The following is a 26,023-nucleotide window of genomic DNA, read 5'->3' on the forward strand; positions in this document are numbered from 1 at the left end:
GGGGGGATTTTAATGATATGATTATGATATGATTTTCTTCTCTAGGAATACGGAAAGCGAAACCTGTAGTCCCCTTACTGAGAGATGATTGAAAACGAGTTATGCACTTTCTTTTGTGCTATTTCTCTAGATGTTGGCATGTGGCTCATATGTTTTCTTTTCTTTTATTTCTTTTGTCTGTGGTTCAGTTCAGAGCTGAAATGATCAGTCTATTCAGCAATTAGCTGATTAATCAACAACAATTTTGATTACTGAAGAATTGTTTAAGGCGTTAATCAAGTAATAATGCCCTCAAACGTGTTCTGGCTCCAGCTTGTAAATTGTGAGAATGTTTCTCTACTTAATATCCCTGTAAATTAAATATTATTATATTATTATTATTATATTCGGGTTTTGGATTCTTGGGCAGACTAAAATAAGTAAACTGAAAACATCACTTTGGCACTGGGAGACTGTGAGGGACCTTTTCCATTACATTTGCCATTTTATATATATATTTATACATTAGACTAAGTGATAATGGAATAATTAAACAAAACTACAAATGAATTGCTACAATGAACGTTTCTTCAAATTATCCTTATATTTAATTAATTGTTTGGAATTCGGTGACATACGACCGATATATGACATAATCTATATGATAACAGATCAGAAGGACATTAACCAAGAAGTAGCCTATGGATCGTGTGTTCTACCTGTTCATTTTTTATGTTATACTCCCCTTTTCAGCTTTTCTTGAGGATATTATTTACCATATTCATATTATTCTAGTTTGGTGTGGTACCTGTCTTTGTTCAGAAATGGGCTATCCTACAACCGAGTTAAAGTTATTTCAATTATTTCAAAAACATAGGTTCAGTATCATCTAAAACTTTGGAAATTGATTCCAAAGCCATCAAAATCGGCCCAAAGGCATTTTGTATTTTACTCTTTTTTTTAATACCCACTCCAATTTTGTTCAAATTAGCCAAGCAATTGCGGAAATGATGTCCATACGATTATGCTCATTATTGCTAAATGCTAATTTCCTGCCCTTTAGCATCCGGCAGTTTCTTATGCTGGGGACCCATTTTGTATATATCCTACATAAAACTTTGGGGTATTCAACACACAGCCTAATGGATAAACCCAGGAGTGTAGGTGGACAGCAGGGATGTTTACTTGGTTACGTGCAGACGTCAAAACGCTTCATCATATCCCAGCATGCAGCAGGAGGCCGTCGAGAGATCCAGCAGCTGGTAGTGAGTTGCTAGAGCGCCCAGCAGGCAGCAGCCAACGGTCAACACATTTCCCACTCGATGAGAGAAAAACTGAGCCGTCTACCTTACAGGCGACAGAAAAACATGCTGTTCGGACGCCTGTCGTGTTACCGCAGCGGCTTTTGAGTCATCATTGTCACCCGGTTTTCATTTTGGAGGATTCCTCCCTCCATCCTCCGGATCGCACCGAACAGGCAATGACAACGGTCTCAGCAACCCCGCAGCATTTGAGGGACCGGCTGCTGCAGGCCATCGACACCAACAGCAATGTGAGTGAAGCTAGCAAGCTAGGAAGCTAACGGTAGCTTGTTTACCTGCACTCTGCCAAACTCAACAAGGCAGTTTACACAACAGTCGTAAATTTACTATGTAATTGTTGTTTTAAATGTGTGGTATACGATTTGGGTTGGCACCGACCTTTCGAGTAACTGCCAAAGATGGAGAGACGCTGAGCTCTTGGTTTGACAGCTTGCAAGCTAACTTACCAGAAGCGCTATACCTTGGTTAGACATCAATCTGGCGTTAGCTGGTTCATGTAGCTAGCTTGCTAGCCTAGCCTAAAACGGGTTTATTAAATGGCTTGAGGGAATATAATACAAAACGTTAAATGTGCCCTGGAAATACGCATTTAACTCTGAAATGACTTGCATGTTCTGCCAATTGGCCTCCCTGTAGACAATTTCACGCCAATACGTCCTCGTTACCGAAATGTGGAAGGTAGCTAGCTAGCTACCTCTTAGCTTGAATAGCTACGTTTTAGGAAGTAGTCGGACCCTTCCTTCTCAAGTTTGATGAACGCTAACAGTAGCCAAATGAGCTAGCTAACACGGGTTTGCTAAGTCTCCCGAGACTCAAACGCTGATTGACTTCCACGACAGGATAAGAACCTCACTCAAATTAAAGCTTATCGCTTTTTGCTTCTAATTTTTGATTCAGTGCTACACTTTTGTTAAAACGTTTACAGTGAGGAAGTTTTTTTGAGTTGACACATTGGCAATGTTACTTTTCAACGTCGATCTAAAGCGTACAGCCAAGCTAATGCTTCAGAAGCTAGCTAACTTACAAGCTAACTTGCTCCATACTCTCACACGTTGCACGACTACCACGATTCGATAGCGTTTCAAGCCATAACATTACTATAGGAGACTTGTTTAGGCATGTGAGTATCACTCATTTGCTTTGTCTACTAATATATAGTTTACTCCATTTTTTTTGAATATGCTTGCTTCAACTAATACTGTTTTTAAAGCACCTGACACTTGATTCCTTATCTTTCATCCATGGATTCATGTATTCTGTTATAGGGAGGACCTTATGTATTAAGTGTTGAATTTTTAATCTTAAAGTTTGTTTACTCTATGCACCAAGGCAAAGTCTGTGCAAGTGTAAATCTGTTTGGTCATAAATCTGATTCTGATATATGTATGTTCTATATATATATCAGGACTGTCATTACATTTTTCATTTAACAGTGACTTCTGCTGTTAATAGTGGCTACTGTTAAATATTTGCACATTAGGGCAGGTGAAGTAGCCTAATACAAAATGTTTGTTTGTCCTCCATGCAGATAAGCAATATGGTGGCTGTATTGGAGGTAATTTCCTGTCTTGAAAAATATCCCATCACCAAAGAAGCACTTGAGGTAAGACAGTTGATTATGAGTGAACTAAAACTTAATGTAGAAATTGTGTTGCTTTTAAGTGAACTGTTTGTTTAAAGTGCTATACAAATAAAATGACTTGACTTGCTTAATGTATTTGTAACTCTTACACATTATTTATGTAGGAAACCCGACTAGGAAAATTGATCAATGATGTAAGGAAGAAGACAAAGAATGAAGACCTTGCTAAGCGTGCTAAAAAACTCTTAAGGGCCTGGCAAAAGCTGATCGAACCTGGGCCAGCTGTGGCTGCCAGTGTCCCTGGGTCTACCAATGGCAGTTCTCATCCCTGCAGAATGGATGCCTCCCCTCTTGACATTTCTGTGTCAGGGAAGGGTGTCCCTGAAGTCAAAATCCGAAACGATGTTCACAACACATACTCACCTAAAGCTGAGAAATCAAGCAGCCGCAAACGCCGAGCAGAGCACAGAGACAGTGGAGTGCACCTGCCAGAAAAAATCTCCAAGATGTCGTCGTTTGATAACTCTGTTTCCCCACCACTCACCAATGGGATTACAGGCAGTCCTGATGCCATGCCTGACCAGCAAGTCGTCCCGTCTCCTGACAGATCCCGGATAGAGCACCTTGATAATGATAAAATCAACAGAATTCCAGTTAATGCTGTCAAGCCGCGCCCCAGCTCCCCTGGAGTTGCCAAAGTACCTAGCACTTCCTCTATGATCAAGGTTGCTGTGATGCAGCAACAGGCCAGATTGGATGAAGGAGGTGGAGGAGTGGGGTTTTATCAAGCCAAAAGTCCCCGTGGCCTCACTACCAGTCCAAGGAGCCTGAAGCAAGACACAGTGACCAAGCGCTCTTCAGCATATGCACCTAAAGGAACACCTATCCCAAGCCCTTCTTCTAGGGACTCTACCTTTTCTTTGGCCCAGCCTGTATCCTCCCCAGCTCAAGCATCTTACGCTGACAAACTGCCACATTCTTCTCATAGGTCTTCAATGCACTGGGTCAGTTCGTCAGAAGTCCCCTCTCATTGCCCACCACAAGACATATCCGCAACACTGGAATCCCCATCAGTCTCCCCTTCACCCTCTCAACCCCAACACAACGCAGAACTACAAAGACCGATATCTGAGGGAGCCATGTCTCTGTCTGATGATACAGAGGCGACAACAGTTCCCAACTCGGAGCATAAAAGGAGGAAGTACAGGTCAAGAGACTACTCTGTCAACTTAGATGGCCAGAAAATAGAGGACACGACTAAACCTGTACGGTTAAAAGAACGCAGATTAACATTTGACCCTGTCACAGGTCAGATTAAACACCTGGTACATAAAGAACCTTCTCAAACAGAGGAAGCCCCCACTCCTGAACCCGCTGAGTCTAGGCAGAGAACTGAAAGCACTGTACAACAGCCCGCTGTCCCTATCCCTATCCCAGTCCTGGCCCCAACCCTAACCCCGGCCCTAGCCCCAGGTCCCAACCCTAACCCTTTCCATCAAACCAACTGGAAGGAGCTGTCCAGAAATGAAATCATTCAGTCCTACTTGAACCTACAGAGTAATGTGCTCACCTCCTCTGGTGTCCAGGCCCATAGTGCACACTTCTTTATGTCAGAGTATCTGAAAAGAGAAGAACAGGAGATCAAGGACTCACGGAAGAGACATGTTCTGCAGAAGGATAGCTCAGTAGGGGATTTACCGGGCTTGAGCCGGGAGGTGACGGACGGGGACCTGGACAAGATACACACACAGCACTGGCCGGGGGTCAACGGTTGTTATGACACAGAGGGCACCTGGTATGATTGGACAGAGTGCATATCATTGGACCCTCATGGGGATGAAAGCAAATTGAACATCCTGCCATATATTTGCCTAGACTGAGGGGTTTGGGAAGGTTGCTGTCCTTTTCCACTCCTTTCTTCGTCTCCCCACAGAGACAAGATACTTTGTGTTTGTCCACTGTGAGTTCGGCAAAAGCCAGGTCTGCTAAACTCCCTCCCCCCTGCCTCCTACTCTTTTTGTGTTATTCTAATGAGATGTTGCTAAGAGTAAAGATTAAAAGAATAGTTGAGTTTGTAATACCAAGGGCTGTTTCTGTTTTATTTTTCAAAATGAAAGCCACAGGAAGGAGGAGGCCCTGATTGCAGAATGCTGCTATTAACACTGAAGGCTAGAAGTAGAGGGTGGACTTATCCCAGACAACCAGAAATGGTGTTATGACAATTTATGATGTTCTGAATTGTACCTCTATTTCATGCTCACTGGGATGATACCGTTTTCTTTTCTTACCTTGTAGTTTCTAATGAGGAATTCAAATCTAGGGTTAAATTTGAGGGAAGGCTGGGGTTTAGCTGTCCTGTCCAGACCGCCATGTTGCTGCCCAGAAAGGTGTTGATAAATCTAGCACAAGTAGAGCCGGACATGTCCAGATTATGAAATACTGGATCGTAATAGGTCGTTACAAGAAGCTTTATGTGAGATATAAAGAGTAAATTATAAATTTCTTATCATGTATACATCTATTTATTTTGACCAGTTCATTTATGGGACGTTCTAAAACTGATCTGGTTGTTTTTTTGTTTTTTTTTTATCACTGTTTGCATCACAATGCTGTCAGCCTAATCTTCAATATTGAAGGGGCATTCACATGTTTTTGCATGGTCTTTCTTTAAGACTGGCCAATGCGTTTGGTCATTTACATTCCATACTCCATCCTTCACCAATTTACGCTCTTTCTGTCTCATCACACAGCTCCTGTATGCCCATCCCATTGCAACTCAAGATTTTCTTCTTTTTTTTTTCAGAAAAATCATTTGGTTTTTAAAAAAGGTTTCATCAAAAATAGTGTGGGGCTAAATTAAAGTAAATTCACCTAAAGTTTAAAAAAAAATTTGCGCCTCACACTAATTCTCTCCCAAGCATTAAATATTGAATGTCAAATCAGATGGTGCTGATCAATAATTGCACTTTTAGAGACAAACATTGAAATGTTTGAATACTGGGACTCGCTTTGCGTCCTTTTCCTTAGATAATGTTGGCCTTCTGGAATTCCATCACAATAGTTTTCAGAGTTAAACCGCCTTAGTGAATGTACAGGATTGAGATCGCTGATGCACTTGTTCAGAAATTGACAACTTGTTGGTCATTTCCTCACTGACTTAATTCACATAGCGACTGATGCTCCCACAATCTATGTGCCCACAGTTTATTCAGAGTTTAAGATGCATTCATTGTTTTTGCAGCTGCTTTTGAGAGTTTAGAAAGTATTTAGTTTGAGGAGCATTTATTTTGCTTCTATTTTTCAATGCAGCAAAAGGAGAGAGAGAGAGAGAGAAATCTGTGTGCATTCGATATTTTTGGCATTTTCCATGTGACATCTAATACTTAAAATGTATTTCCCTTTATACTCACAAATCACTACCACCTTTTCTCCCAACTTAAACTGAGATTGGCTTCTGCGCAGCCTCTTTCCATTCGTTCTTTCAGTCATTCATCCCTACCAATGTGCCTTGGTAAATGGTTAATCTGGATTTGCTTCAGAATAAAAACGCGCCTGTCCGTGGAGCTGGGTGTATGTACGAGAATTGCAAATCCCATGATCAATATGACGCTGGTATATGCACCGTTTCTGTTGCTTTTTGTACACTGATCTAGAGAGACTGAAGCTGCAGACAATGAGAAACTGCACAACGCAGCTGGCAATAAAGGAAAAGTGCTACAACTGGTTGATAAGAATCTGTTTTCTGGAGTTTTGACTGGGGTCCTCTTTATTTGTTCAGTGTTTAACATCTCTCAATTGTTTGAAAAATAAAAATGATCTAAATCTTCAGCTCCGTCGACTGACTCGTGGATCTATTACGGTGCCATTGTGTTCAACAGTCTTGAATATTTTTGCCCTGTTGAAACCAAATGGTCAGTCGGGAGTGCTGTGTATTTCTCTGCCTTTTTGTTTTGAGCTTCACTGTCGAAGTTGCATTATGCTGTAGTTTGTTGTACTTGCGCAGTTCATCCATGTGGGGGTGCACATTGTCCATTTGTCTGCATCAGTGTGGGCTGATTACTTTTGGTTCATTGGGAATTCATTGGTCAGACTTGTCGATTTCAAGGCCAACTAAGAATATATGCCCCCCCCCTATTTTTTTTTTTTTAAATAAAATAATCATACTCAAGATTTAGTTTGTTCTCCATCAGTGACAACACTAACGGTAAAGAACTAGCCTTGTACAAAGTGTGCGTGTACAAAGGTGTCATTTTATGGGTCCCTTGTTTGATCAACTCAGTGGAATCATAACTACGTCACCCAGTGAGCTGAGTAATCTCCTTACCCCCCTCGGGTGTGTTCTCTCAGACTCTGAATCAGTGCTCTGCACACCTGTATGATGTAATGCACCCTCAGAAATACAGCTGTATTTATGACCAGAGACAGAGGACAGACACCTGGGCTTACGTCACTATTTCTCTCCTAGATTTTACACCTTATCTTGTCTCGTTGGAGCCTGTCCAGACAGGCAACGCTACGTCAGGCTGAACATGTGCAATTCTGTGAAACCAAAATGATGACCTTATTGGTTATAAGAGCTTATTTTCTTTATGTATTAATGTCCTGATGATTTGTTTAATCTATAAGATGTCAAATATACTATCTCACATGGTAAAGAAAAGCACCAAAATCTCATTTGAGAACCCAGAACCAGCAAATGTTAAACTTCTTTGTTTGGGAAAAATGTCTGAACAGATCTATCATCCAAAAAATGATTTTCTGACAATCAATTAATCGACTAATCATTCCAGCTCTAGTAATATGCAGGTCACTTCTGCTGGCAGATTGACGACATAAAAACCTTTCCATCATTTGATCATTCTCTAGATCCGTGCTTTGAAGATGGTCCATTATGTATTAGACGTGTATAGTAGGCTACGGACACCCTTTCAGTGTTTAATCTACATGATTTTATATTTTCAGTATAAACCTCTGTCAGATCCTTAAACTCCAACATGCTTTTGCTCCTGATGACACCCAACTTCATGTACATCTCAAATGAATTCAGTTGTTAGAAAAGTGAATGCACCATGGAACCAGACGAGCTGAAATAAATGTCATTTTTAAAGGTATTAGCTGAACGTTTGGCCGATAACGGTCTACTGTCTACAGCCTAACTAGATTATGTCTGGTCTGGGGAAACAACTGGGTATGTGTCACCGTGAGAACAACTCTTTCTTTATTATGGGATTCATGTGTTTTCTCCAGATGTTCATGTTCGGAGGAACGATCAATAATGTTACACTGTAATGTATCCTAGGCTGCTTCGAATAGTAGCCTAGTATAGCAGGCTGAGGTGCAACTTGCAACATTTTAACAACTAAGTTACTTTTTTTTTTATCTACAGAAAAAAACCAGACGTTCCCTTTCATTAATATGTCTAGAAAGAAGCAATCCTGCCGAGTGATCTGAGATCAGACGTTATTCTGGAGCAGATCTGCACTCTCTGGCGTGTGAAGGGAAGCTGCATCTGTTATCTAACACCCCGTAGCCCCGACATCACGTCACCTCAGTAGCTCATTCGTGCTTAGTTTAGTTCCTTAAAAACTTTTTTTTTTTTTTCTTCTTTTCGACAGTGACTCAAAAGAGTGCGACAGCTTTGGTCGCTAAGAGTCTGGTTACGGTATGCAGGGTGGGACCGGTGGATCACTCCCACCATTCAGGAATTTGGGAAGTTTCCTTCCATATAAGGAGTTTTTGATGTCAATCGCGGTTTACAGAAGAGAAGGAGAAAGGTGGAGTCTATCGATTAACGAAGCGGATAACCAAAGAGTAGACAGGAGGAGCAAGAGGAGTCCTGTAGACGTACTACCGGGATGTCTGAAACGGTTCTCTGCTATGTTATACTGGGGAGGAATGGGCAGTTTTTGAGTGTAGACTTAAACCCTGCAATATATATAGATATAGATATATATAGATATATCGATAGATATATATATATAGATATATATGTATGTATATATAGATATATATGTATGTATATATATGTCTATATATGTCTATATCTATATCTATATATATATATATATATATATATATAAAATGGCACCCTTCGAGACAGCACAGGCCCATGCTGCTGGTTACATTATATGAGTCTATAAGTCTAACCTAACATTAAGCTCAATGTGTGTCAATTTAGCAGAAAATTAGCAATGTTTTTAACATTCCTGGATTGGCACATTTTAGCTACTGCACCTTCATTATAGGCTACCTCCTCTGTCTGCATGACATGTCCGCTGTGTGCCACTGGCATAAATTCATGGAACAACAACTTTCCACTATCTAGTGTGTTTCACTTGATTAGCCTAATTTAAAAAAAAAAACATATTCACATAGCCTATGCATTTTATTTTCCAACATAAGGTCAAAGTCCAACTATATATATATATATATATATATATATATATATAATTACTATACTGTTTCAAAGACTTGTCTAACAACCCTGCCAGGAATAATAATATGAGGGTGAGAAATAGTCTACCAAAGCATTTTTTTTATTATTTATTTTGTTGGACAAAAAATTGTCTAATTGAATATTTAAATAGGCTATCGAAAATGTGTTTCCATAGTATGCTATGTCATCAACTAATTAACTTTTGATGTAATTTCAATCAGGGGTGTTTCTTTAAGAGTTTGCTCCATTCAATAGGCTACCACTGATTGGCTAATTTCCTCCTGATTCCGCCTTGCTGTAAAGAGACGTCCGGTCCTTTGACGTTTTCGCGCCCTTCTACTGCTCCGTTCAGGGACACATCAGCAGTGAACTATCTTGACTCTTGACGTGACGCTCTTTGGTAGAAACTGTGGGGTGCTCTAATTGGCGGCCGTAAAAGAGAAAGGAAGTATTTAGTGCGCTGCGAGGTTTCATTGGAAGAGAAAGTCGAAGGTTGTTTAGAGCAGTGTTTATTCTCAAGAAGCTGTCTTTTTCTTTTAAAAAACCCAAATAGAAAAACCTTAACTCTTTGACAATGGCTTTTACCAAGGGTCCTTCCTACGGGTTATCAGCGGAAGTCAAAAACAAGGTAGGTGTTCATAGTTTTTTCATCATATCATATAAAGTTGTTCTTAACTTTTCTCCCCATCATCCTGTCACTGTGCTTTTCTCGGACCGCGAGCGTCGGAGTCACATGGCCTCCATTTTGGTATGCGTGCTCAGGGCAGGTAACGTTCTTCAGAGGTCGGTAGAAACATGCGTGTCAAGAGAGATTCAAACGGGCATTTTGAAGGATGGGCGGAATCTAGAATTTTCACAAAACTTCCGTTGAGTGTGAACTATGCACAGTGTAGCCTATTCAAACTTAAACAGACTATATGTATTTACCCACGCAGGATACAAAGTTTACAAAAAACAACTGACAATGGGCGTTGTCCCTCCGGTAAAGAAGTGTCGTTGTGGCAAAATTGTTATCCCCGTTTCCAGCATGTTCTATTCTCCGCGCGGCTTCCGGCGTCGTGACCCGCATTATCAACTGTTAGTCCCGGGATTGGATGTCATCCATCCTCATTATTCCCCTTTCCCTGTGTCTTTTTGTATTGCTTCTTTTAAACAGCAACACTAGTTTCCTTACGTTACTTCCCCTTGTATAAATGTGTCGTGCCGCTTCTCATGATACGCTGCAACTTTTCTTCGCTCAAATTAGGCTACTTCAGATAGGAAGTATTTTTTTTTTTTCCTCTTCATTTTCACTCTGCAGAGTAAGTCCTTGTGTACACTGAAGCCACATAAACCAGTCTCTAAATTAAAACCCACTTTGTGGTGATGTGTAACTTGTTGAGGGCGGCCTTGGTGAGGAGAGCTAGAGAGACACTTATAATACCGTAGTTGATGCTGGAGATTACTTTTCTGGCCGTGTGTGTCACACTGAGCTGGAACGGAACGACCGTGGGCATTTTCCTTGTAATTGCGTTGTTACTACTGTGCAGTAGGCCACTGTTCATTCCTCCCCTTTGTTACTAAAACGGGAAGAATAGGACGAGGTGTAGCTAATCGTCCAGGTTTTGCTCACTCACCTCTCCGGCACACACCTACCCTTGAACTCACCTTTTGGCTTTAGCTGATTTTTTTTGGATTCTACGTATCTCTGCATTCCTTGGCTGTGCCCTTGTATGGAAGAGAAAGCGTCAAGTCCCCTCCTCAAATCTCCACAGAACAACATGGGCTGGACATAAACACATGGATTTCCTCTGTCTGTTACCACTGTTGTCCTTGGAGGGGGGGGGGGGCTAAGAGATGCTGAGTTAAGTGATGTTTCCTGTCAGCAGTGACGTAGCCTCCTTCGTGAAATGTGAAGCATTTAAAGGATTTGCACTCCGCCTAACCCCCCCCCCCAACACACACACACACTTACTCAATCCCTTTTAACTTTTGCTTAAAACGTCTTGATCCAGAAAACCATGAACCATATTCAGTCATTGGATCAACACACATTTGTGCTCCCTCTCTGCTTCACCAGCTCTTTTATCCTGCCACTGTGGGGTAAATTCCTTGCGTTCAGCTTGTCTCTATAAATTACATCTGTATGATTCTTTGTGGGCAATTAAAATGGCTAGTTTTTTTGTTTTTTTTTTTTTTTTAAATATGGGGATAACTGAATAAAGAAAATGTAATTAGAAGACAGGCATTCCTTAAGAGTACAAGCAGCTGTGAGCCAAGTGCGGCTGGCTTCTCTGTAAATGGTAGGTTGAAGTCTGCGGTTCAGCTTCTCATGGCCCTCGGGACAGAGAGAGATTGTTGGCTGCTTGTGGGTTTGCACGAAGCTCAGTGAACACCTTACCCTTTACTAGAAGGGAAGATATCTATACCTGTTTTCAGCTGGCGCTGGTTTTTACACTTTAAGCGACTTGTTGTTAATAATGCTCTTCCTGAGTGATCTCTTTCAAAGCCGGCATAGCATGTTTCTCGCACTTATGTCGTCAGTCAAAAAACAAACCTTGTAACTCAAAGTAACGCCTCAATGTGACACCCTTACAAGAGAGTCAGTCTTTGTGCCATGTTAAGTTGCCCCCCCCCCCCCCCACCTTTCAGCCACAGCCTTCCTGTGTTTCAGGGGAGAATTTAGGTGTGAGTGTTTATACATTGCATACTACACAACGCAGTACAAGTTATGGGTGACCATGAAACATGACAACATGCAGTCATAATAAACTTGTGGCACAGTTATCAGTATTTTTGACATTTTTAGAAATCCGAGGGGGGGGGGGGGTCTGCGTCTCCACCTGGTGGCTGGTAACAAAGAAGAAGTCTGTGACAAACTATGAATGAGTTTACTGTTTAAAAAAAAAAAAATCAAATCCCCTAGTGGCTGCTTACCAAACACATGTGACCTTTGACCCCTCTGCCCAACCAGATCGCCCTAAAGTACGACAGTCAGAAAGAGGAGGAGCTGAGGGTCTGGATCGAAGACGTCACCGGCGCGTCCATCGGCCCCGACTTCCAAAAAGGCCTGAAGAATGGAGTCATTCTGTGCGAGTAAGCGGCGATCAATTATTGTCTGTTGCACCATGAAGGCTTTGATCATCCACTATATCATGACATATAGTGGTTGGGGGAAAACGTAAAGTATTTCCCTCTTTTCTCTCACAGCCTCATCAACAAACTTGCCCCAGGCTCTGTGAAAAAGGTCAACCAGTCAGCGCTGAACTGGCATCAGGTGAGTGAGTAGATGAAACATGCTTTTAACCAATTGAGTATCTATCTATCTATCTATCTATCTATCTATCTATCTATCTATCAGGGACAATGCTCACTAATAATACAAGTAAAATGTGTCAGAATTAGAGGTTACCCTAAAAAGAGAAAAGGATGTATCTATAAATAATACATCAAGATTTGGCCCTATACAATAAAAGTTGACTATACTAATTAGCAATGATGCTTCATGCTGTTAGTTTATTTTTTTTTAATTTATTTTTTAAAACTATGTAAAAAAGCAAGTCTGTCGTTGTGTCATATTGTGCTCTGAGTTCTTTCTACCAGTTGGATGTCAGTACACTGAATCATGCCAGGTCATGTTGATAGGCAGTGACAGCTTCCTTTGCTTTTACAGCCCCAGCTTAGAGGCGTTTCTCAAACTGGTTCCTTTACAGAGGTGCAGCCGGTCACAGTAAACAAAAACACTCCCTTATTTGAGACTGGCTGACAAAGTGCTTTTACAACAAAAGGACTACGCCTTGTTTAAAAAAAAAAAAAAAAAATTAAGATGATCTGCAAAAAGAACTAATCTCACACGTGCCATTCTAAATCGGGCACACATTGTGGTTGATCTTGTATAAATTGGTGTGGTTTTAGTTGGAGAACCTGACAAACTTCATCAAGGCCACCACAGCCTATGGCCTGAAGCCTCATGATCTCTTTGAGGCCAACGACCTGTTTGAGAACGGCAACATGACGCAGGTCCAGACGACGCTGCTTGCACTCGCTAGCATGGTGAGTTCTTCAAATCTGACACTAAGTGGTGGGAGTAATGTCAAATTTATTATGGGGAATGATTGGATTTTAGTATGTCTACACTGTCTTCTCTCTCAGGCCAAAACCAAGGGCTGCCATCCACGGGTGGACATTGGAGTGAAGTACGCTGACAAGCAGGAGAGGATGTTTGATGATGAGAAGATGAAGGCTGGACAGTGCGTCATTGGCCTACAGGTATAGATCTTTTAGGAGAGTCCTGAGTGAGCTCCCTGCAGGGTTTACAATGTGAAGAATCAGCAGCAGTTAGTTTTAGACCTGAAACTTTAATTCTAACTGTGATCAAGCCAGCAAAAACTGAACTCTGCGTACACTCACGCCAGCTATGCGCACACAGCCAAACCTATCATACCTATCCCATTCTACATTTAGACTACTTATTTACTGTCAGTATGTGACATGACTGATGTTATTGTTGGTACAGGTCTGACAGGGATACTCAGGGCTGCATCTGACAAAATTATCCAATGTGGTAGGACAAAATATGCTTAGGTTGTCAAAGGGGAAAAAAGTATTTGACCTGACTGTGAAATATTACTTCGTAAAATCAGTTGCAGCCTATGTATTTGATATTTTTGGCTACATCTGACAGAGGTGAGGCACTTCACCTGCTTAGAAAGCTGAGCTCAATACTGCATGTGTCGAACCCAGACGTTGTCCTCATGTCATGTCAAGCTTGGCGTACTTGGAGGCTGCGAGAACAATGAGCAGCATTTATACTGAGGCTTGGGTTTTTGTTTCCGTTGCCAAGATATGTCAGGTAAATATGAGGGCTACCAGCACGGTGTGAAAACACGACTTGCTGTCTTCATTTCAGTATAGGGAATAGTCATTTCTGACAGCTGACTGAAACTTTAAAGTATACGCCTAGTGTCACGATTCACTCTCTCATTCTAGTTGATATTCAACATTTTACCACTGTTTTGTTATTGCGTAAGTGCAATATGGAGTTTAAAGCAAACTTTTGTTACCTATTACTACCCTGTATTGTGGTTCTGTCTTTAGATGGGGACCAACAAGTGCGCCAGTCAGAGTGGTATGAACGCATACGGCACCAGGAGGCACTTGTATGACCCCAAAGTTCAAATCCAGCCCCCAATGGACAACACAACCATCAGTCTGCAAATGGGAACCAACAAGGGAGCGAGCCAGGTAATGCAACACGTTGCCAACTTCTCATGAAATCATGAATAAGACTTGAGTAATGAGCTTCACTGTCCTTCCACTGCTGGAAACTAGTGATTAGTGTTGTAAAAATTGGAAAACTTCTGGATTGTCTTGAGCAAGGCCAAACCGTCACTTGATTGGTGTGGCCCATCATGTTGGCGCAGTGAAATCAGCGCTTGGTTTAAAACAGACTGGACAACACAACTCCTCTTCCTACCACTGTACAAAATTGAAGCCAAAGCCCCTGGTTTAATGCTTATACTAGGAAGAAATAAAGGTTATAGCGTCACAAAAATGGTTTTATTTTTCATTTGGTCTCCTGTCTCTTCTACAGGCTGGGATGACAGCTCCAGGGACAAGGCGTGCCATTTACGACCAGAAGCTGGGCACAGACAAGTGTGACAACAGCACCATGTCCCTACAGATGGGCTACAGCCAAGGAGCCACCCAGAAAGGCCAGAACTTTGGCCTGGGACGGCAGATCTACGACGCCAAGTACTGTCCTAAAGCCGGAGAGGTTGCTGATGATCAAAATGGGGCAGGCATCGCCCGTGACTTCCCAGATTTCCACGATGAGGGTTACCAAGGTTACCAGGAAGAAGAGCAGGTGTATCAAGACGATGGGACAGATTACTAGAAGGAAGGAGGGAGCTGAGGAAGGGAAAGAGAGATGGTCTAAAGGAGGCTTGTTCTGCAGAAAGAAACTCCTTAAAGGTGCTCTAAGCAATGTCACGTGTGGTTTTTCTTTTTTTGGGCTAGAACATTTGTTGTCACATACAGAAAACCTCTCACTATCCACTAGCTGCCTGTCCCCAGAACACACTGTTATAAAAACAAAAAAAACAACGCGGACTCTGTAGACAGCCCAGGGTCTACAAACAGCAACAAACAACCTGTGCCAACCTGCACCACAGAGCATACAGTGTTCCAGCCAATAACCGACAAGAAGGATGAGGGGGGGGGGTGCGTGGAAGTGGAGAAGGGAGGGGCAAGCTAGTCTGGTTTTATTTGAAAATACTTCTATCGTCAACAAGACGTAACATCACCCAACATCTCTTAGAGCACCTTAAAGGCTTATTTTTATATCCACATGATGTTGCAGCTTTTTGTTTTGGTCATATTCTTTTTAGTATTGTATGAAATTTGTTTTCTTAGCCCTATTTGTGCAAAACCAACGTTAGACATATCATGATGAACTGCATTCCTGTGATTTTTTTTCTTTCTTTTTTTTTCTTTTGTATTTAAAAAAAAAAAAAAAAAGCCAATCTATTTGGCTAAGTTAATGTTTTTTTTAAATGTGCCAAAGCCCTACTAGTCTCTTTTGTCAGTGTTTTTCTGACTCGTTACATTAAGGAAGGTTCCTATTTTTTTTATTTTATTTTTGTAACGGCAACATGAAATTGAAAAGTGAAACCTTAGGGAGCTTATAAGACATTTTTAAAAAACTTTTATTTTTTTTAAACTATTCTCTGTATTGCTGAATCCTCTGTATAAACAACGTGATTCCTGTGTGTGTGTGTGTGTGTGTGTGTTACTTTGGTATCTCCTTCATCCCCTCAGTATTGGTCAGTAACAGACAATAGTAACACTTTTGGTTGTTTGGACAAATGACATTTTTAGAACAACTAGTCGTACCTTTTCATATTCTGCCTTTTTTTTCATTCATTTCACTTTCTTTTTTAAGAGAAAATATTTCTTTTATGTGCATTACAGTCCAACCAGCGTAAAGCTTGTTTTGTTTGGAGTAAAGATGGTGGGGGAGTGGACTCAATAATTACATTTTAACATTCCAAGCAAGAATACTGGACTCCTTTTTATTGTCAATGTGTTGATCAGTTTAAAATATTGATTGATATGCAATTATATTTGATCATTCCAAGATTATTTATGCATAGTTGTGATTTGAATGGGGATTGTTTTGTACCTGACTGAATAACATTTGGTATTGACTATATTTTTTTTCTTGTGGTATAATCTTTATGCCAGTGGACTTGTTTTTTTTTTTATAACTGTTTTTGTGAATACAGTGTAATAAAGATGTGTATTCCTCATGTGTTTTGTAAAAATACTGATGTAATGTTCAGCACGAAGGACAGGATTTAATTAATTTATCTGCAGTAGTCGATCATTGTTTAGCTCCGGGTTATTAAAGGTAATGCACAAACTTCAGTTAGTATTGGCTTAGTGCAGTCCACAAGTTGCACTATTACTACATTACGGCACACTTCTGTATAATACTTCCTTATGAAACACACAGTATATTTTTAAAGGCTTGGGGGGGGGGGACTTGGTATCTAGCCATACACAGTTCTGAAAATGTTCTTAAATTAAATGAGGTTATAACACAGTACCAAAACAGTTCCAGTAAATGTGTTTTAAAAGTTTTTTTTATTTAATCTGCACTGTAAGTACTAATGCAGGCATTGGATAAATGAGTTAAAGTGCCTCTCAAAATAGAAATACTCAAGGTTGAAGTACTTGAGTAAATGTATACATAGTTGTAGTGGTGGAAGACATCTACATCCTTGACTTAAGTACATGTTCCATTTCAAAATGTTTGTAATGTAAAAATACTTTACAAGTAAAGTGACAGAATTCAAAATTGGACCTTGAGCAAAAGTAAAGAATTTATCAGCAATATGTACATAACATATCAAAAGTAAAAGTACACAGTGTGCAAGTAGCATTTTAATGTAGCTTGATAAAATGGAGATAGTTTTAACTACTTACGGTAGTTTAGTAAAACTACTAATGGGAAAGGAAGGGGTTAAGTGTAAGGGTGTTTCCCACCAGTTTAATCTCAATGCATTGTATTTTATCATCATATGCTTTAATGTAAAATATGAATCTAATTATGAATTGGTCAAATAAATCCAGTGCAGTTAAAAAATATATATTTCTATATTTATACATCTATATTTCTCCCCAAAATGTAGTGGAGTAGGTATCATCAAATACTAAATCAAAGTACAAGCATCTTAAAATTGTAGTACTTGTAACTGTAAAGTACTTGAGAAAAGGTACTTATTTCCATCTTTGATAATTTCATTAATTAGTAAGGCGCTAATGTCAAATAACATTCCCGTACAGTTTTTTTCTGCTTAGTTAGTTTTTATTCCTTCCGATATGTAGACCTACATGACAAAAAAGGGACAAGTTGGTAACATAGACCGTAAAAATACAATTAAAATACATTTTTCAAATTTTACATCTAGTCTATGTTTGGTAAGAAAGCAGAAATTGGAGTCATTGTACAACACTACCACCTGCTGTTCACAGCGGGACCTACCGCCGGAAGACACCACCGGATGTTTGTCTTAAATCGCGCGATATTAGGCCTAACGAGACTTTTACCCGTTCTTTTCTCCGGGAACTTCAGGCAAGATGGTAGGTGGTCAACATATTGTGAAGCTTGTCAAAATACAATCTAAATGCATCTGAGCGCTATATTAACTAATTAGGATAGCTAGTTTTGTCATCCGACAGTTCCACTCGTTCACTAGGCATTCAGTAGAAAATCGTCGCTCAGAATCTAAGATAAATGTCTTTTTAAAGGCACTGTATTAGCCTAAGCTATGGCTAAGCTAACCCGGTGGTTCAACGTAGTCTGTACCAATAGCTACTACATAATTGTAATGTCACTGTAGGTCTGAGAAGAGGTTCCGTAGCCAGATGTTTACCAGTGACACTGAATTCTTATTTTGTTTTTTTTGTTTAAGCACTAAGCCAAGCGACTATGTAACCGTACAAGCTAGCCACTTTCTAATGTGAGATGATGTCTCTTTCAGGCAGATACCGAGATCAAGAAGAAGCGTACCTTCAGGAAGTTCACCTACAGGGGTGTGGACCTGGACCAGCTTCTGGACATGTCCTAGTAAGTTAACCACTACTGAGCTCAACCAGCTGATGCTGCATGGTGGTCAGCTGGACCCACTGTAATATTGCTGTTTCTCAGTTTGAGTGACTTGTATTTAAGCTTAAACACTGAGTAACAGTCTAATTCTTAGCATTCTATCCAATGATAGTCTCACCCTCAGCCCCTAATAAGGATATTGCTCCAATATGAGTAATTCTGAGAGATTTAGATCCAGTCCATCACATAGACCAGTGGGAACCAAACATCTCACGTCAAATATCATTACCTCTAAACTAATACAAATTAGACCATGGCCCCCATAAGATCATGTCCCAGGATCCCCTATCTCATAGGATTTTAGCAGTTAGATGGAGGTTTTGTTAAAGGAAGTATAGGAAACCCATGACCTATAGGTAAGTATAGGAAACTCATACATACTGTCATTGTATTACTTTTGGAAGTAATTATAATACTAAAAGTAAATGGATGTGCAAATTCTGGGATCAAAGTTTTAAAATTCCCATGTTATGCTCATTTTCAGGTTCATATTTATATTTAGGGGGTTCTACCAGAACGTGTTTACATGCTTCAATGTTAAATGTCGTCATTGTGTCTACCTTGCCCCGTTTTGGTGCCAGCCTCTTAAAGCCCTCCCTCATGACAAGTATAGACTGCTGTGATTGTTCAGCATTTCTGCTTGTGCTCTAGTAGATGCTAGCTGGAGCCGCAGGTCGACCAGTCTAGCAGATCCGATTTAGCATCTACACTGCTCTCGGAGTCTGTACCATTGCAACCGGATGTGGTGGGCGGGTCATCTAAATGTTGATGCCAACGTTGATATTGATTAATACCAGTGTATTAAGATCAATACTTTAGTTTCACTTTCTCCCCAGTATGCACTGTTAAGTCCTGTCACAGCGCACAGCAGGCCCACTGCTTTACCTCTGCTCTCTTGTGATTTGATGTTGTTACGTGACTCAGCGAAGTACAGAGGCTGAGCAGAAGAATAGCAGCGAGGAAGAGGACTGTTGTGTGGCTTCATTTTCAGGATAAAAAAGAAGCTGTGTAATTTGTAAAAAGGCTGTAAGATACAGAATATAAAGTATGGATGTAGTCTGTGACCTCACCCATAGGTTTCTGAAGAGTGAAAATGAAGTGGGCCGCTCCCATTGGCTTACCTGAACATGGGCTGTGTGCATTTCTCTGTGGATTGAGTGTTTTGATACTTTTAACAGTAGTTATATAGCACCTTGGCCTGCTTTTATAATCAAATATGAAAGTTTTACTTTTTACAAAATGGGACCTTTTAAGAGATGCTGGCACTGAGACGGGAGAGACATTACTGCATCAATTTAACAAGTTCCAAATGAGTGAACTTGAGATGACTAAATTCAAAAGACACTTGCCATCAACTGCATATTACAAAACATGTGAAAAGGATTTCGAAGATAGCCAGGTGCCTCGTTGATAATACTGTCCTTTCTCTGTGTAGTGAGCAGCTGATGCAGCTGTACTGTGCCCGCCAGAGGAGAAGGCTGAACCGTGGCCTGCGTCGCAAGCAGCAGTCCCTCCTGAAGCGTCTGCGCAAGGCAAAGAAAGAGGCTCCCCCCATGGAGAAACCAGAGGTGGTGAAGACCCATCTGAGGGACATGGTCATCCTGCCGGAGATGGTCGGGTCCATGGTTGGAGTGTACAATGGCAAGACTTTCAACCAGGTTGAAATCAAGGTGAGGCGCTATTAATCGGGTGGGAGGCAGAGCATATGTGTCTCTTGCCGTTTTTAATTGAGTTGACATTGGGCGCTAATGTAAAACCTTGACAAAAAGGTGGAGGTATATTGCTTTTGTGTATCCAGAGAAGGCTGGCAGAAGTCATTGCACAAGTACCTGCAGTTGGTCTTTTTTTGAAGCGGTTTGTCATGTACATTGTCAGTGTGGTTCTGCACCCTGTCCACAAAGCCATTATCTCCCATGTATTAATGTCAGGGAAGTAGGTATGAAGTTAAAGCTGTGAAGCAATTTTAATCCTAATGTGTAAGAATGCTTTACTGAGGACCATTACCATCGAGATACAACTCAAGTTTTAATATAGCTCTGGAAAATGGTTTTGGACAGTGCCTGTTATGTGTAACTTGGTGTTCTGCGAAGTTTCCCGGTTGTACGTACTGAGTTATTCCCTACCTAAAGAAAATATCCACATGACAGGAACTGCCACTGATAATAGTCAGAAATCTCCACCAAAGTGTGTGACTGTGTGTGTGACTGTGTGTGTGACTGTGTGTGTGACTGTGTGTGTGACTGTGTGTGTGACTGTGGTGTGTGTGACTGTGTGTGTGTGACCTGTTTACATAAATTTGTTGGGAAGGAGGCAAGGTGTTCCAAGACAATCTAACTATTGTGCTGTCAACTGGCATTACATCCAGAGTACACAGACCCCTACCTTCTTCAGTCAAAAGCAATGATTTTCTTCTAGATATTACTTTTGTAGCGCAGCATTAAGTGTACATTAAGCTGTAAATATTGTACCTTAGATTATGAGTAGCAGCTAATACATTGCTGTTCCTGCAGCTGTAAGTACACCTAAGGCATTTGTTTGTTACTAATGCGTTTCTCCTCTCCACAGCCTGAGATGTGCGGTCACTACTTGGGCGAGTTCTCCATCACCTACAAGCCAGTCAAGCACGGTCGCCCTGGTATTGGAGCTACACACTCTTCTCGGTTCATCCCTCTGAAGTAGAATGGCTGTATTCTTTGTATAAATAAAAAAACTGGCTGCTCCACAAAACTTGTCTGCTTTGCTTCCTTTTGCGTATTTTAAAAATTATTTGTACATTTCTTGTGTACAGGGTATAAGCTTCAAGTTTGAGCTTTTAACCATTAGCTAGGGTGCCTTGATAAACGGTATGGTTAGCTTTAAGCTAACTTAAAGAATACACAATGTTTTGCTCAGTTGGTAATGTTGTTTACTACTGGGAAACCTAAAGAACATCTTGTAGATGTGATTTTTTTTTTTTTTTTTTTTTTTTTTATAATATAAAACGTGACATCAAGAGCAATTCATAAAATGATTTTTCTTAAAGAACATGTAGAAGCTTTAGTGTACAAATGCACTCAAGGGTATAATTGAAAAATACAGGTCTGTAATGGCTGGGCACCTTATTGGAACTCTACCATGCCTGCTTTCCAACTGTTTTTCCTTGGCTGCCTTAACGGTTCATCTGGGTGGGATTTTACATGTCAAACACTAGCCATAAAACGGCCCAAGTTAATGTGCAGTCCAAGGTAATAAAGGGTTAACATACATTTCTGAAGAATAACAGGAGTCCTTATCTGGATAACGAACCCTCCTGCCACATTCCGCGCAGCACAGACTCACTGAACGCCTCCTTTGAGCGGCAGTGCGGCCCTGAAAAAGTACCGGTTTGCACTCCAGCAGGGATAAGGTTCCTGTTCTTTCCGATCTGAACGCCAGCTAGCTAAATTTTGTGTGTGGCCGCTTTGGGCCATGGATACAACCTCTAGCAGTTGCACAATCTGTTTATTGTCACCAAGCTAATACAGTTTACAACTTGGTTAAAGAAACAGTGGCCATATCGGTAAGTGTTTTTCATCATTTTAGCTTGTTTCGCGGGGACAGTCGGCTAAGCGTCTGTTTTTACAGAATCCAAGCAACCGCTAGTTAGCGGCTCGCTAGCTTCTAGCTAGCTAGCTAACGGTAGCTCCAGAGCGAAAATGACAGAAGAGATCTGTCAATTCAGAATGTAGCTAAGTAAGAGGTTTTAAACATAGACACTGTTTGTTGACTGTCATTGTCTAACAACTTGCGGTTTGGTCGTTTATTGCCAAATGTATCTAACGTTAATACCATTTAAAATGTTTACGCAAATGAATTTGCCGGTGTTTTTCCCAGTGTGTTGAAATTCGAGAACAAAGATCTATTGTAACGTTCGGCTAGCTGTTCATATTAACGTTAATTCAATTCATTTTTTAAGTGAAAGGGGCTTTAGTGGTATAAGTTTCAAGAACAATGTTGCCAAAGCTTTAAAATACAAACTTGTATTTCATAGTAATATGAACATTAACATAAAATTAAGATTGATTTATGTTCATGACATAGCTGGTATATCTTGTGTGTTTTTGTATTTGTTTGTGTTTATATATTTGTGATCATTGTTGAATTGACTCTTTAGCTGGGGACTCAAAATTAGGAATTATATTGGTTGGTGTATTTGCTGTGAGCTCAGTGTTTTTTAACATAGATCTAAGGTGCCTTGTCACACTTTCTTAACACTATCATAATAAAGAGACTTTTCAGAATATATGTTTTTTTTCCCACTTTTGCATTATACACAAAAGGATAAAGGAAGGAATGTGGGGTATTCCATGTTCCCTGTACTTCACCTGAAGCAGAGTCAGAGAAATATCCGTCCAATGCATGAGAGACTTAATAGGAATTATACTTCTTTAGTGTAACTCTGGTCTGTAGTTATGGCTACATGTTTCTGAGTCAGTTTACTCACAAACTCATGAATGATTAGGTTTTTCCTCTTCTCATTGATGTACATTGTGTTGTATTTATTTCTTCTCAGACAAAAGTATGTTGATATCTAGCTGTCATAATGAGGCTGTGCCCCTTTTTACTGTATTTGTTATTTTCTATTTTGGAGTTTTGAATGATTCTTAGTACTGTGCTTTGTTCATAGGTTACAGAATCGGAGTGAGGTGTGTTGACCTGTGAATGCCTAGAGTCAAGAAGGTCAAACTTTGTGACAATAACGAGGGTATCTGGAAAAGGTACAGCATAACGTCCATGTTATATCTCCATTAACTGCTTTAATGCTTAGGAAGTATGATAAATTAATTATTTAGTTTAACCAATTCCATTCAAAAATGCACAAGTGCAGTTTCATCTGGATTTCGGCACCTCTTACCATTACTTTCTGATTTCAACATCCAGCTGTGTGACAGTGAGCATGGCGGCTGTGGACAGTCTTTCGGACAGCACCGAGGTGGTGGAAATGGAGGATGTCCCGTCTCAGTTCTTTGTGGAGAAACACTCTTGGGAGGGCCTGCGTGACATTATCCACTGTAGCAGGAAGTACTCTGGCATGATCGCCAACAAGGCTCCCCATGACTTCCAGTTTGTGCAGAAGAAGGACGAGAATGGACCCCACTCCCACCGGTTGTACTACCTTGGTAAGCGATTGATGCTTGATGATGGGGCACAAAGTCCCCTGCATCAGCTTATGACATGTATTTTCTGTATACTCCTCCTTTGTACTCCTCACACTAGACCTCAGTCATGTTTTACTGCTCTAGGCAAGCTAATTGCCTTGTGACATTAAAACAATCACTGTGTCAAATTTCTCCTTAGCACAAGCTTTTTTCTTAGTTGTTGTTGAAATTGCCTTTTGTTTTTTTTCTGTGTGTTCCCCAGGAATGCCTTATGGAAGCAGAGAGAACTCATTGCTCTACTCAGAAATCCCCAAGAAGATCCGGAAAGAGGCCCTCTTAGTGTTGTCATGGAAACAAATGCTCGATCACTTTCAGGTGAATTCCCCCTCTTCCCGTTCTTGCAGTGCCGGTACCAAACAGCACAGCTTGATGTCTCACAATTTGTTGTCATTGAGCAATATTTAATAATTTGACTATAATTTTTACTTTGAGAGAAGCAGTCCCTGAAGGTGTGGCAGAATCGCTTCTAGCAACCTGAAATGTGGGGGGGGGGGGGGGGGGGGGGGGGGGGGGGGTAGGTATATACCTAGTGTATATACCTAGAAAACTTGTACATAAAAAAACTCTTTAAAACTGTTTATATAATGTTGTGCATACTGTTGGTTCTCTAAGGCTACACCGCACCAGGGGGCCTACTCTCGGGAGGAGGAGTTGCTGAGAGAGCGTAAACGTCTCGGAGCATTTGGTATCACCTCTTATGATTACCATACCCAGACGGGCCTATTCCTCTTCCAGGCCAGCAATAGCCTCTTCTACTGTCAGGATGGTGGCAGCAATGGCTTCATCGTGAGTACACTGCTGTTTTCTTCTTCAATTTAGAATTCTAAATCGATACTCAGGACACATTTCATTCGGAGTAAGGTAAAGGTCTGCAAGTAATTTCTGTATGTGTAAGGCAGAAATGCCTTTCAGGTACTTACAACTGTCATTTGCGAGTAATTAGTTATATTATAATATTACTCTCTCTGAATTGTAATGCTTTACACTACTTTTGCGTTACTTTTGAGTTCCTTTCACCAAAATAACAGCGGAAGTAGGCTATGACTTGGCAGCTAGCTTGTGAATTTCACCACAAGATCAATAAAGTCTCATCTTTATCTACTTTAATACATCATAATTTATTCATAATATTTTGTATTATTAATCTGAATCTGCATTGTAACTAAAACTTACTAAAATAAACAGTGAAGTAAAACGTGTAATAGGCCTACTTGACTCAAGAAGTATAAAGTAGGAGAAAATGAAAATTCTCAAAGGTAAAAATAGCCTAACTTACAATTGTATTGAAGTACCGTATAGTTTTACAGTTCACCGCTGATAAAATATAATGCTAATATTTACATGTAGCAAGCCTAAACATTTATTCCCAACATGTTTATATCTGTCAAAAAAGTCCTGAAAATAATGTCCATCCCGCAAATGTATCCGTCTCTGCAGTCCTTTCAACAACCAAATTCCAGCAACAGGGAATACCACTCACAGACTTTAAACTTTGCCAAAATGTTTCCTGGTGTTGGTGAATTAAAAAACAACAACAAACACAACAACATTTCGGGTTAAAATGCGTTGTAACTTGTGTTACCGAGATTTTACCGGGTATAATATTACTAAAATTGTATTAGTAATGCATTATACTACAGGAATAAATTGCTATTATTGCTGTAATTACTCCTACACTGGCGCTGGAGCTGGGATATTTGTACGTAATGGAAAGGATGGTATCAAGCATCTGCTGCGTGGAGATGTGAAGGCACTTTTTGTTTTCATAATAATTGTAATTCTGTCTTTCTGGAGTTAAATGTTTTTGGTAGTAAGTATGTTAAATTCATACTTTTACTGATCTGCTTTTGGCACCATGCTTGCAATGCACAGTGCATCATTTGATTGCATGTGGCTCATGAGTTGCTCATAAGGATCTGGAAATCAGCTTGCTAAACTCCTGCCGACTCTGCTAGCCTAGAGTAGCTAGCCAATCAAGTTTTGTAAATGTAAACATTACAGTTAACACTTAGGAAAAGGTGGAGAAGATTTCATGATTACAAATCGCTCATCAGCAGGGGAACACGGAATCTGGGATGCAGAATTCTGCGGAATTTTTAGATGTTAAGAAAATTAAAAAAAAAAAAGATTGTTAACACTTCTTCAACCCAAGCCGAAAAATCAGTCCTCTAAATTCTGCAGATTTTCAGTCTGGATCACCGGTGAAAATTGTAAAAAAGAAAATCTGCAGATTACCCTTGGGTCTGCTCATCAGGATAGGAAAATCAGAGTAAACACAGAGGAAAAGTTAAAGATGGATATGATCCAGACTTTGTAGAACGTAGATGGGCAGGACTATACAAATGACAGTGTGTGTGTGTGTGTGTGTGTGTGTGT

At 40.4% G+C, this 26,023-nt stretch overlaps 4 protein-coding genes and 1 long non-coding RNA gene across 8 annotated transcripts in view; 4 read left to right on the top strand and 1 right to left on the bottom strand.

The window, feature by feature from the left end:
• cnn2 (calponin 2) overlaps window positions 1-16,606 on the top strand; it is a 22,742-nt gene extending 6,136 nt beyond the window's left edge. Inside the window, exons 1-8 of one of the 2 annotated variants that reach the window (XR_004334458.1) lie at window positions 9,702-9,947; window positions 12,273-12,394; window positions 12,509-12,575; window positions 13,214-13,351; window positions 13,451-13,567; window positions 14,396-14,542; window positions 14,892-15,271; window positions 15,630-16,606. Coding sequence is in view for 1 of the 2 variants with exons in the window: in XM_032532241.1 (XP_032388132.1) it covers window positions 9,894-9,947; window positions 12,273-12,394; window positions 12,509-12,575; window positions 13,214-13,351; window positions 13,451-13,567; window positions 14,396-14,542; window positions 14,892-15,194 (948 nt within the window). In the remaining variant the exon portion in view is untranslated. Of the gene's footprint in view, window positions 1-9,701; window positions 9,948-12,272; window positions 12,395-12,508; window positions 12,576-13,213; window positions 13,352-13,450; window positions 13,568-14,395; window positions 14,543-14,891 lie in introns of those variants that run through there. The other variant, XM_032532241.1, reaches the window with a different exon arrangement.
• crsp7 (cofactor required for Sp1 transcriptional activation, subunit 7) lies at window positions 1,142-6,711 on the top strand. Its single transcript, XM_032532232.1, has 3 exons — window positions 1,142-1,531; window positions 2,830-2,904; window positions 3,048-6,711. Exons 1-3 carry the CDS (start codon window positions 1,157-1,159, stop codon window positions 4,761-4,763), a joined length of 2,166 nt encoding a protein of 721 aa, XP_032388123.1. The 5' UTR covers window positions 1,142-1,156; the 3' UTR covers window positions 4,764-6,711.
• The window catches only part of LOC116699579 (uncharacterized), a 23,603-nt gene continuing 13,260 nt past the window's right edge, over window positions 15,681-26,023 (bottom strand). The window contains exon 3 of the long non-coding RNA XR_004334460.1: window positions 15,681-15,775. This is a non-coding gene — a long non-coding RNA (uncharacterized LOC116699579). The remainder of the gene's footprint in view (window positions 15,776-26,023) is intronic.
• Window positions 17,833-21,197, top strand: rps15 (ribosomal protein S15). The gene is made up of 4 exons (XM_032532244.1): window positions 17,833-17,944; window positions 18,346-18,431; window positions 19,906-20,140; window positions 21,036-21,197. Exons 1-4 carry the CDS (start codon window positions 17,942-17,944, stop codon window positions 21,147-21,149), a joined length of 438 nt encoding a protein of 145 aa, XP_032388135.1. The 5' UTR covers window positions 17,833-17,941; the 3' UTR covers window positions 21,150-21,197.
• The window catches only part of LOC116699569 (dipeptidyl peptidase 9), a 33,369-nt gene continuing 29,087 nt past the window's right edge, over window positions 21,742-26,023 (top strand). For all 3 annotated transcript variants that reach the window (XR_004334456.1, XR_004334457.1, XM_032532231.1), the window contains exons 1-5: window positions 21,742-22,008; window positions 23,116-23,206; window positions 23,370-23,608; window positions 23,850-23,962; window positions 24,260-24,433. Coding sequence is in view for 1 of the 3 variants with exons in the window: in XM_032532231.1 (XP_032388122.1) it covers window positions 23,151-23,206; window positions 23,370-23,608; window positions 23,850-23,962; window positions 24,260-24,433 (582 nt within the window). In the remaining 2 variants the exon portion in view is untranslated. The remainder of the gene's footprint in view (window positions 22,009-23,115; window positions 23,207-23,369; window positions 23,609-23,849; window positions 23,963-24,259; window positions 24,434-26,023) is intronic.

Source organism: Etheostoma spectabile, chromosome 12 (genome assembly GCF_008692095.1).
Source record: "Etheostoma spectabile isolate EspeVRDwgs_2016 chromosome 12, UIUC_Espe_1.0, whole genome shotgun sequence".
Lineage (NCBI taxonomy): Eukaryota > Metazoa > Chordata > Actinopteri > Perciformes > Percidae > Etheostoma > Etheostoma spectabile.